The sequence below is a fragment of the Labrus mixtus genome, chromosome 24 (genome assembly GCF_963584025.1).
Source record: "Labrus mixtus chromosome 24, fLabMix1.1, whole genome shotgun sequence".
Classification (NCBI taxonomy): domain Eukaryota; kingdom Metazoa; phylum Chordata; class Actinopteri; order Labriformes; family Labridae; genus Labrus; species Labrus mixtus.
The window spans coordinates 85,179-97,500 of NC_083635.1; the positions used below are offsets into that span (position 1 = coordinate 85,179).

The 12,322-nt window shown below is 40.7% G+C and overlaps 1 protein-coding gene, 1 long non-coding RNA gene and 1 pseudogene across 3 annotated transcripts in view; all 3 read right to left on the reverse strand.

Annotated features, from left to right (window-relative positions):
* Positions 1-597: 597 nt before the first annotated feature.
* Positions 598-706, reverse strand: LOC132960051 (5S ribosomal RNA; annotated as a pseudogene).
* Positions 707-9,010: 8,304 nt separating this feature from the next.
* On the reverse strand, positions 9,011-9,773 carry LOC132959512 (uncharacterized). Its single transcript, XR_009667030.1, has 2 exons — positions 9,499-9,773; positions 9,011-9,413 (listed from the first exon to the last, which is right to left on the reverse strand). It is a non-coding gene; the product is annotated as an uncharacterized LOC132959512 (long non-coding RNA).
* Positions 9,774-10,720: 947 nt separating this feature from the next.
* fam184aa (family with sequence similarity 184 member Aa) overlaps positions 10,721-12,322 on the reverse strand; it is a 26,211-nt gene continuing 24,609 nt past the window's right edge. For both annotated transcript variants that reach the window (XM_061032819.1, XM_061032820.1), the window contains one exon: positions 10,721-11,202. Coding sequence is in view for 1 of the 2 variants with exons in the window: in XM_061032820.1 (XP_060888803.1) it covers positions 11,194-11,202 (9 nt within the window). In the remaining variant the exon portion in view is untranslated. The remainder of the gene's footprint in view (positions 11,203-12,322) is intronic.

The window sequence follows — 12,322 nt, forward strand, 5'->3', positions numbered from 1 at the left end:
GTGAAGTGAGCCGCCCCTAAATATGAAGTGCCCACGTATTCTGATCTTTATGGTAAATGCTCCGGACTGCAGAGCGAGCAGGAGTAACAGACAGAGACAGCGATTTTGACCCGTTATTAATCTCCTTTTCCAGACAAAAAAAAAATCTTCCATGAGTAGAAAATGATTCTGATATTCTGATTTTGAGAAATCCATTGACAAAGTCCTTTATAAATCACTATAATGAGTCTTTTTTTATGACTTTGATGTCTTGTAAAAAATAATTCTTCCATAAGTAGAAAATGATTCTGATATGGTTGGACTTAGTACTTCCTAGACTACATGTACAAGTAATATGAAGTACTTTTACTGTGTACTTTTTGAGAAATCCACTGTCAAAGTCCTTTATAAATCACTATAATGAGTCTTTTTTATGACTTTGATATCTTGTAAAAAATAATTCTTCCATAAGTAGAAAATGATTCTGATATGGTTGGACTTAGTACTTCCTAGACTACATGTACAAGTAATATGAAGTACTTTTACTGTGTACTTTTTGAGAAATGGAAGAATTATTTTTTACAAAATAAAAAAAAAACATGATCAAAAAAATGAAAAAGCTTACAGCACCTGGTATTCCCAGGCAGTCTCCCATCCAAGTACGAACCAGGCCAGACCCTGCTTAGTTTCCGAGATCGGGCTTGTTCAGGGTGGTATGGCCGTAAGCCATTATTGTGTGCAGACAGGGGCCTTTTAAAGATGTCATGCCCTTGATTCTGGCTGAATTTTTGGACATGTGAATATGTCTCTATATGAAGGAAACAGAGGAGGAGGTTGGCCTCATTACAGAGGAGAAGTAATCTTTGTTAGTGGTAAGATACAGTAACTCTGGCATTTAGTAAACCATGTCCTTGTTTAATTGCTTCAAAATTTGTTAGTGTTCAATAATGCGAACACAAGGAGATTCAGCCTGTTTTAGCACATGTCCTGACTTTATTGTCCAACTGACGAAAGACTTCAGTGCTGACAAAGAGGGTGTCAATGGTTCCCCAAAAATATGGGGACGATTCAGATGACTCAACTGATAATGAAACTCAGCTACTACAAGCTAAGGTGTTGTTAATTTACTTTTACCAGTGACCATATTTCCCACAATGTTAATAGATTGTGTAACAGGCTGACTTGTCTATGTACAAGACATTACTATGAGCTAGAATAAAGAAAAATCTATATAGATTACACATGTTTTTAATATTGATTCAATATACCGGTATATTGTTTTTGTATCCAATAATTTTATTTTCCTTTATCTTGAAACCCAGAAGTCGAAGGCTCCCATTAGAACAGATCCAGCAGAAGAGTTTCTTCACCAGTATGGTCAAATGCAGCCTTCTTCTGATCACAGCAATCAGAGAAACACTTTGAGCGAATTACAGCAGGAGATCAAGGACCTGCAAAAAGAGAACGCTAAATTGAAAGATATGGTTTTGCAAGGTATCACTCATTCATATCATTAAATTAACCTTTAGACTACTAACACACTTCATTTCAAAATGACTAAACACTTAATTGATTATATTGTAAGTTACTCTTTCTCAAGAGCATTTTGTTGACCGTGTCTAGATGTGCCACACCTCCTCCTGAGCATGAGGAAGATAATTGATATGGATACCCCTTCCAAGAAATCCAGGTTGGAGCTCACTACACCTTCGCTAACCCTCCCAAGTTCTCTGCAGTCCAGGCCCAGTTCTTCATCTGGTACTTCAGCACTGTCCCTACCCAGATCAACACTGTCCAGTTCCACGTCTGCATCTCCATCATTAACAGTATCCCAATCTTCTAAGGTAACTGTCTTTTAAGAATGAAGAAATTCAGTACATCAAATAGATCTACTGTTTCTTCAGACTTGCTGCTGATGAGTACGGCAAATCGAATTTGATTTTATGTGCAAAGAATGTAGGGCATAACAAATCACACATTTTCTACTTTAAATACTAACCTCATGTCCTTGTTCTCACAGGTGGAGATCCATCCCGAGACTGGAGTGATGGTTGAGAAACTTGCATGGGCCTATGCCCTCAATGCAAATTCTGCAACAGTATTTGTAAGGCATCTGCTCACAGCAGTCTTCCCGATGGAAATACTGCTGGTGAGCAATCTTCGGGGGAATAAACGAGGCGACGGACGAGACACTCGTCTACCACTCCACAAAAATAAATTGGATGCAATTTACAGTACGTTTTTACTTTTTCAGTTACTGTTTCCCCAGTAGTTTCTGCGTTTGTGTGTTTTCTGATTTTAGGCTTCTACTCTAAGTTGCACTTTTCTTTTCATATTTAGGTGCAACTCTTGAAAGGTGGCCAGGGACCCCACTCTCAGCATTGGAAGCACAATCAACGCCAAGCTCATAGAGCTACACTCTAAAAGTAAAAACATTGCTGTGTCCACGGCTGCCCATTAAACTGTTTTGTTTGCAACACGGTTCACACATATATACGTCATATAGGCTTTGGCCCTGAGCAAATGCTGGTACTGACAACTGTCCACTGATATTAAGTATGCATTTTACCTTACACTGACTTAAGAGGGCAAAGGGTGCCTTGAGCACGAGGATGATTGAATTTGCACTCATTCAAAGATAAACAGGTCGAGGGTTGAAAGACTCAATAATAATTTTAATAATTATACATTTTACAAGAATTGTATACTCAAAATATATTTTTAAACAGTAGGCAGTACCAGCATTTGTTCAATACTCTTAAACATAAACATGCTCCCTGTTTCTCCTTTATTTGAATGTTAAGGGCTAAATGAGGTGTGTAGCGTGCATCTGTTTGTAATGGCAGTAGTTTGTTGTTGACAACATTCCCTTAAAAGAATAGGAATAGAATATGTATGTCCTCGACATGTCTGTAGGCATGACATATGTTAAAATGTTGAAACAAACTTAAAGATATTCCTAACTTGTCAAAAGTAAATTCACTTGTTATCTTATCTAGCAAAAAGTCTTGTTCTTTAACACTAATGTTTACTGCTGCTTGTGTACTGCTGTAGGCATTGTAATACCTGAAGGGTTTGACTTTAATAAAGACTTTTGAATTAAAAGTTTGCCTAACAGCCCTGCTTTCAATATTACAGACTTATACAAACTGAATTTACATCATTGTGTAGTGGAAAGTGTTTGGGTGCTGACCAGGCAAACCATTTCTTGCATGTTTTAAAATTAATTTTGCTATGATAAGGGACAGTATCAATTTAGTGACAGAAATCGTGTCATTTTAAAATGGTATTCATATATTTTTATTTTCTTTTACTGAAGAAACTCATACCTGAAAAGTATATATTGTTCAATTTTTTGACATATAACAATCTTATCAATAACATGTAAAAAATGCATAGATTTATTTTTTATTTAATACATGTAACAACTAAAAAAAACATAACATAATTTTGTCATGTAATGAAAGTATATAGTAGTATTGTGTGTGTGTGTGTGTGTGTGTGTGTGTGTGTGTGTGTGTGTGTGTGTGTGTGTGTGTGTGTGTGTGTGTTCTGAAGATATTTACAGAGGGGCTTGTTCATATATCATTCATGATCAGCCCTGATTTATATAACAGTTTATTCATAAAAACATGGCGAAAATCGTTTTTTAAAGTCTGTTGATAGTATTTTCTGATTTATGGAGTGATAAAAAGAGATATCCAAAATCCCCTCTGTAAATACCTGTGTCTTTAATATGTCAACAAAATGAAAACATAATCTTGAACCTGGGTTTATCCAATATTCAGATTTCTCAGCTGGAAATGTATGCAAATTAGTGCATATTTAATTAGATAAAGCCTTATTTGCATATTTAAACATAACATTTCAGAAAACTTGGAATATTAAAAAAACTTTGCCTTGATATAAGTAATAAACTGGAGAAGTTTCATGTTGATATCTGTGAGTTAATTTGTTTACCTTATTCACCTGGATGTCCCTTGAGTAGGGGTTCCGACCAAACAGCTGTTCTCCAGATAAGTCAATCTGATAGGCTGATGATGCTGTCCGAACGTAGCCTGCTATTGGTTCAAACCAGATACAGCAGCTGCTCTTTTGTTATTATTTGAAAAACCCTGCATAGAATCCCCAGCGGTTCAACCCGGTTCAAACATCAAAGCCCTTATGACATCATTATTACAATGTCATGATGTCACAGGTCACAGCAGCTTTAGCTTAGTGACTGAAGTGAAGAGAGTGACTGAATCTGTCTTTAATCTGATTCTGAACTGAGAAGGTGCATGTGAAGACCCACATTTCTTTTCACAGCAGGCTATTTGAAGCAAGACAAAGGAGGCATCATGAACACATCAGACTCAAAAAGGAGCCAGCATAATGCCGAGTTACAGAGGTCCAAGGACAATGAGAAAAAGTTAATGGCAGTGATCAGAGATCAACAAAGAAAAAACACAGATCTGGGAAAAATCCAGCTGTCTTTAAAGACAGCAACTGAGCAGCATGAAAAACTACAACAAGATTTCAAAGTGGAGAGAGCCTCTAAACTAAAGCTGAAGGAAGAATTGAAAAATGAGCAGCTTCTGAGAGCTCAGGAAACCAACGCCTCAGCTGCAAGGACTTCTGCTCTTCAAAGGACATGCAAACAACTTGAGGACAAATTGAAAATCGAGAAATTGATGAAAGAGCAGAAAGAGCGTGAGATAGAAAGTTATACCTCATTAAAGTTTGAGGTCAAAACACTAAAGATGACCAATGAGACAAACATTCAAGAGATTAGTAAATTAACAGGGTTTCAAAATCATGCATTGAAAGTTATGGATGATCAAAAAAAGAAATTGAAACATAATGAGATGTTACATGAAGCCACTTCAGAGGAGTTGAACATGTCAAAAATACATATCAAAGATTACATTTTAAAGTTGAATGAGATACCCCGTCTTAGATATAAACTAACTGCAACACAGGAAACAGTTGCAAGACAAGATAAAGAACTTAAAAATGCCCGAGACCAAGCAGACAAGGACAAGATGGAAATATACAATTTAGGAATGGAGAGGTCAGATTTAAATAGAACCATTATGTCGTTCAAAGATTCGCAGGAGGAGAAAGACAAACACATTTGTGAACGCAAAGAAACAATGAATGCTATGGCAGTTGAAAATAAGAAGCTGAAAAAGACTGTGGAGCAAGAAAACATAAAGAACAATAGATTTAAGCATAGGCTTAACAAGTGCGTTTCTCGTTATGAAAGGCTGGAGAAAAAGGAGAGGAAAAGCACAGAAGACGTTTTATGCGGTGAAAAGATGATAACATCCCTTTGGAAAAGTATGGAAGAGGCAGAGGGCAAACAAAGAAGGTCAACCATTCAAACTGGGATGATCATTGCTCAGAGAAACCAATCCAACAAAGACGTGATCCAAGTTCAGGAGGAACTGAACAAGTACAACAAGGTCATAGAGAAGTTGAAGACCACTAACTACACGCTGGAGGTAGAAAATGATCAAACAAATGAAAAGCTGGTAAAGATGACAATTAAATATGACTCTTGCAAGAATAATCATGAACTTCTCAAATCTGAGATGGGGCAAATGAAGGCATTGCAGGAGACCTCTTCAGTGACTTTTGATAAAGAGCAGATCCTGTGGAAGAAAACGCTGAGTAAGGAGGTCGAAGAAAAAGAACATTTGAAAAATAAATTAGTTAACCTTCAAGAGCTGGTAGTACAGCTACAAAAGAAGATCCAAGATCTTGAATCTGAACGGATGAAGCAAGAACAGACAAGCAGAGAGATTTCAAAGCAAAACACTTGTCTCCAGCTGGCAAACGCAAAGCTTGAGGAGGAGACTGTCATCAAAGATGTTAGGTGTCATGCGAACATATTGCTAAAAAAGACAGCGCAGGTGAATACAACGAAACCGACTCCAACATGTCCTCAGAAGATTCACAAGCAGCAGCAACAGAAAAATAATCAAGTGCTTTCCTGTCCTTACAAGGAGATCGAGAAGTTGAATGCAAAGCTGCTCCTCTATTCGTCTAAAGGTGACGATGCAGAGAAACTCCAGAGGGCTAGATGGAACTACACAAAAGTTCAGAATGAAAACATCTGTAAAACAGCTTTATGTTATGCTCTCGAGAAAGAGAATGAGCATTTAAAAGAAGAGAACACATTGTTGAAAGCTGAAATAAGGAAGCTCAAGCTGGAGCATTGGCACGAATCAAAGTCCACACCCTTGCCAATACAAACTCGCTGTCCCCCTAAATCCAACTCTCAGATTCAAGTCCTGCCAAAGTCAACCCCTCTGCCTCCCATCAAAAATACGATCCAGTGTCTAGGCACTCGGATCAATAAAACCCCCCTTCCACCTCAGCAGGAGCTTGGACCCGAATCAAAGTCCACACCCTTGCCTCCTATCTCTACAAAGCCCAAACCACCCCCTGATGACAAACCAAAGGCCCGTGTGCCAAGACAAACTCGCCCCTAAAATCAACTCTCAGATTAAATTAACAACGTTCATTTCAGCACAATATTATTATCCAACACTTTCAGCACAAGATAATAACTTCGGCGTACAAGATATTTTGAGTGAAGTTTGCATGTCTCTGTTTCTGCATGGGTTTTACTACTTGTGTAGTGTGTGTGTGTGTGTGTGTGTGTGTGTGTGTGTGTGTGTGTGTGTGTGTGTGTGTGTGTGTGTGTGTGTGTGTGTGTGCATGTGTGTGTGTGTGTCTTGGGCTCTTCCCCCATGCTGCAGCCATAAAAAGACAACAATCGACACCCTGCACATCAAACATGAAACCAAAAAATATATAAAACAATGTCCGGAAATAAATGAAAAAGCATCAGTAAAAAATATCTACGTCTCTCATCTCTGTTTAGTTTGTCATGCTATCACCACCTCAGGAATATTCCTCGACACAAACAATCATTTCAGCTTTCATCTCTTCACGATCACATTAGTGCAATGCTCTCGTTTTAATCGTCTCCAAACTTCGAGTTCATTCTGTGATTTTGGGCTTCTACCATTGGTAAGTGTGTTGGGTTATTCAAAGATAATTGTTTTTAAAAGGTTTTAATTATGTCTACTGTTAATAATTATAATATTATTTTCTGGTTTGTTCTTCTGCAACCTACATAGTAAATAGGCTTCTTTTTACATGTATGATCAATAGTTATTTCTTATCTATATTTTACATACAGTTCCTGTGAGCAGAAGGAGAACGGTTGCATTTCTTCTGCTACTGGACACAGTACAAAGGAGAGGTAGAAGGAGCAGGCTTTGGGTGCATACTCTCAACCAGCGAAGGAGAGAACAAGGAGATTTTCATCATCTTGTGGCTGAGCTGAGGCTGGACAGCCAACGCCATCACCAGTATTTCCAGATGAGAGCTGAGCAGATGGATGAACTTCTGACCCTTATTGGCCCTGAACTGACCAGACAATCTACAACCTACAGAGCAGCCATAGACCCTAAACAGAGAGTGGCTGTTGGACTGAGGTAAGCATCAATCTGTAGACAATCATGAATCTAAAGAACAATAAATCACTGACCAGGTGTGTGAAACCTTTTAATCATGTAGTTGACACCCCAATAAGAATAAACACAATGTAAATAAAGAAAATAGAAAACTCACAAAATATCTACTAACTAATTTTAAAAATATATGTATAATTAAAAAAAAAACACTACAGTAAGGAGAGGAATTCTCTATTTATCAGCAATATCACTGAAGTGACGTTCTGGTGTTATGGTGAAAAGAGTGACCATGTTAACTAGGCATGCAACAATTCTCAATAAATATTGAACCGTTCGGTACGGCATCCACGGTTCAATACTGACTTGTGAATTGCGGTTTTAACGGTTTGGTGTTTAAGTTTCCATGCATTGTATTTCTCTCTAAATTGGCTCTGTCTGTGTGTGCCTGTGTGTGCCTGTGAGTCAGCCCGCAGGGATAAGGAAACCCCGTCAGCTCACATGGCGAGCAGTGAGGAGCAGCCAGGCCCGGAGTGGCTAATCTGGAGAACCGGGACAATTCCCGGTGGGCTGGGTTGCCTTAAGGGCCGCCAGGGCAGATACACTGACAGTCTATAGATCATACAGGCTGCAGTCATTGCTCAAGTAGCGTTACACTATAGACCAGTTTCTCATAGTGTGGAGCGAGCGTGTGCACCTGGAAAACATGTTCTGCGCAGTGTTTCCCACTCGTCCAGGTATATTAACGACCACAAACACCCTTTTTCCAAAAGCCTCTCTCCCTCATTATATCAAAAACATGCATCAAAACATAACTGTGGGTCCGCAAACATCAGAGGGCGAGAGAGCTATACGGGTGAGCAAGAGTCGGGGAACGTGCCATTATGCATATAAGTGGACAGACAAGAAACAAAAAGTGAAATTGATCATCTGCTCTACAGTTTACATGTTAAACAGTGATTCATGTGAACTACATGGCAGGCTGCTGTCTGTTAACTAACTGATGTCTTTCAAACTGCTTCAATCCACGCTGAGTGCTCCTCTGTCTGTGCGTCTGTGCATCACCCTCACTGCTCTTATTAAAAACTCTAAACTGGTCATAAAACACGTCTGAACCTTCAGTGTGAGGTTTGATGTCTTTTGAAGTGTTCTTAAAGAGCCCATATTATGCCCTTTTTTGGGTTCATATATTTAATCTATGTACCTACTTTTGTATGTTCACAATAGCTAAAGTCCGAAAAAAGTGTCTGTTTTCACGGCTGCTGTGGTGGTCTGACAGATGTGTAGATTGGGGCTGCTGTGGTGGTCTGACAGATGTGTAGATTGTAGCTGCTGTGGTGGTCTGACAGATGTGTAGATTGTAGCTGCTGTGGTGGTCTGACAGATGTGAAGATTGTAGCTGATGTGATGGTCTGACAGTTGTGTAGATTGTAGCTGATGTGATGGTCTGACAGATGTGTAGATTGTAGCTGCTGTGGTGGTCTGACAGATGTGTAGAGACTTAATGAATGATAAAAAAGCACACACACACACACACACAGTAAAACAGCAGAGCCGTCGTGTCACAATCATCATTTTACTGTTTCCATAACATACAACAGAAATGATATAAATATAAATAAATATTGTCGCTATAATTATTATTATATATTTTACAGACAGACTCCATTAGAATGAAAAACAAATCAAATCCAACACAGACTTCCTGTTTGTCCCTCTGATGTACACAGACTTCCTGTTTGTCCCTCTGGTGTACACAGACTTCCTGTTTGTCCCTCTGATGTACACAGACTTCCTGTTTGTCCCTCTGGTGTACACAGACTTCCTGTTTGTCTCTCTGATGTACACAGACTTCCTGTTTGTCCCTCTGATGTACACAGACTTCCTGTTTGTTCCTCTGACGTACGACTTCCTGTTTGTCTCTCTGATGTACACAGACTTCCTGTTTGTCCCTCTGATGTACGACTTCCTGTTTGTTCCTCTTGTGTACACAGACTTCCTGTTACAGACTTCCTGTTTGTTCCTCTTGTGTACACAGACTTCCTGTTACAGTCTTCCTGTTTGTTCCTCTTGTGTACACAGACTTCCTGTTTGTCTCTCTGATGTACACAGACTTCCTGTTTGTTCCTCTGATGTACACAGACTTCCTGTTTGTCTCTCTGACGTACACAGACTTCCTGTTTGTCTCTCTGATGTACACAGACTTCCTATTTGTGTCCGGTTTATGAACAGAACGTGAGATGGACTGATCCCTGGTCAGTGTGATGTTACATGTTTACTGTTGAATGATTCTCTGTGGTTCAGTGACGATCAGCTGATCAAACAACATGAGACCTTTAAACCTGAAGCGTGTCCTGCAGTTCTGCTCCTGACCACACGAGGCAGCAACCTTTACATGACGATATGCACGGATAGGTGAACACGTTTGTGGGACAGAAAGCGTCCTGCAGGACGCGCTTCATGTTCTCAGAACACGTTGACAGCAGCAGGTTAAATAAAGAGAATATTATATATAGATATTTCAAAATCAAATAAATAAATGAAAACAAAATCAAATCAACTCAATAACATACAAGAAGTCTTCTTATAAAAACAAAACAAACAAAAGATTTCTGTGATCAAGCGTCAATATATAAATGTTCACAGTGTGACGGTGAACCAGCTGTGTGTGTGTGTTGGTGATCGATAAACAACTGAATAAATCCTATGAGCCCTGAATGCATCGCGGTGCGTTCACACACTCAGCTGGTTCACTTCTGGAAGACGTGCATCGCTGTGTTTGTGTTTTTTGTGTCGTGTTTCCTTTAACTTTACTTATGCACATTTTAAAATATCACCATAAAAAGCTTCATCTTCTTCTGTGATTATCAGTAATGTGTGCGCTGTGCTCTATTCCGCCCCCTACTGACTGTACACTGCAACTTGCAGAAGCCATGTTGCTTCTTCTGTGGTATTTGAAAAGACATTTCCCCGGACAGTTGAAAGAAACTTGACGTGATGTGAGGTGTGCCCCCCGCAGGCTGAACATGACCATGCAGTCTGTAAACTGTACAGGTGTGAGAGAGATCATTCAAAACACCAAAGATGGAGATTCAAGTGAGTGACAGACAGCGGCATCATGAGTGTGTGTGTGTGTGTGTGTGTGTGTGTGTGTGTGTGTGTGTGTGTGTGTGTTTTACATGCTGCTTGGCCTAACCCGTCGCACACACACACACACACACACACACACACACACACACACACACACACCTGCAGCTTCTTTTTAATGTGTGTGTGTGTGTGTGTGTGTGTGTGTGTGTGTGTGTGTGTGTGTCTGTGAGTGTGTGTCTGTAGAAAAACAGCTGATTTTATAAATACAGGGGAATAAAAACATCATGAGTCCAGGTGTTCTCTCCTCAGGTGTCCTGGTGTGTAAATCAAACACTCCCCTCTGTATGTACACAGAGAGCAGGACAAGAGCTGAAGTCTGTTTGATGCTGGTGTCGTCAAAACTTGTGTGTGTGTGTGTGTGTGTGTGTGTGTGTGTGTGTGTGTGTGTGTGTGTGTGTGTGTGTGTGACCTCAGCTCTCTGTCCCGCTCGTCCACATTATTTTATAGAAATGTTGTAGTGTTGGGTTTTTTTTGCATTCAGAAGGAGAAGTACTGCGAGTACAGCTCTTCTTCTTTTTCTTCTTCTCGTGCAGCGTGAGGTTTGACTCCTCCCCCTTCCTCACCCCTCAGAAAGGGGGGAAACGAGCGGTGGGCCTCAGGAAGGCTGAGGGGGGAGACAGAGAGAGAGAGATCAGATAAATACACACACAGAAGATAAAGAAACAGAGATCAGAGGAGAGCGAGTGTGTGTATGTGTGTGTGTGTGTGTGTGTGTGTGTGTGTGTGTGTGTGTGTGTGTGTGTGTGTGTGTGTGTGTGTGTGTGTGCAGTGAATCAGACTGTAAAACGTGAGCTGTTCACCTGCACAGGTTTATTATTTAATAATTATTGTTCTTCATTCAGGGGGAGATAGACAGGTGAGGAGGCAGACAGACAGGTGAGGCAGACAGACAGGTGAGGCAGACAGACAGACAGACAGGTGAGTAAGCAGACAGACAGGTGAGGCAGACAGACAGACAGACAGACAGGTGAGGATGCAGACAGACAGGTGAGGCAGACAGACAGACAGACAGGTGAGTAAGCAGACAGACAGGTGAGGATGCAGACAGACAGGTGAGGAAGCAGCAGACAGACAGGTGAGGATGCAGATAGACAGGTGAGGAAGCAGACAGACAGGTGAGGATGCAGACAGACAGGTGAGGAAGCAGACAGACAGGTGAGGATGCAGACAGACAGACAGACAGACAGGTGAGGCAGACAGGCAGACAGACAGGTGAGGAGGCAGACAGACAGGTGAGTAAGCAGACAGACAGGTGAGGATGCAGACAGACAGGTGAGGAAGCAGACAGACAGGTGAGTATGCAGACAGACAGGTGAGGAAGCAGACAGACAGGTGAGTAAGCAGACAGGTGATGAAGCAGACAGACAGGTGAGGATACAGACAGACAGGTGAGTATGCAGACAGGTGAGGATGCAGACAGACAGGTGAAGACGTAGACAGACAGGTGAGGATGCAGACAGACATGTGAGTATGCAGACAGGTGAGGATGCAGACAGACAGGTGAAGATGTAGACAGACAGGTGAGGATGCAGACAGACAGGTGAGGAGGCAGACAGACAGGTGAAGATGCAGACAGACAGTTAAAAATGCAGAAAGACAGGTGAGGATGCAGACAGACAGGTGAGGATGCAGACAGACAGGTGAAGATGCAGACAGACAGGTGAGGAAGCAGACAGACAGGTGAAGATGCAGACAGACAGTTGAAGATGCAGACAGACAGGTGA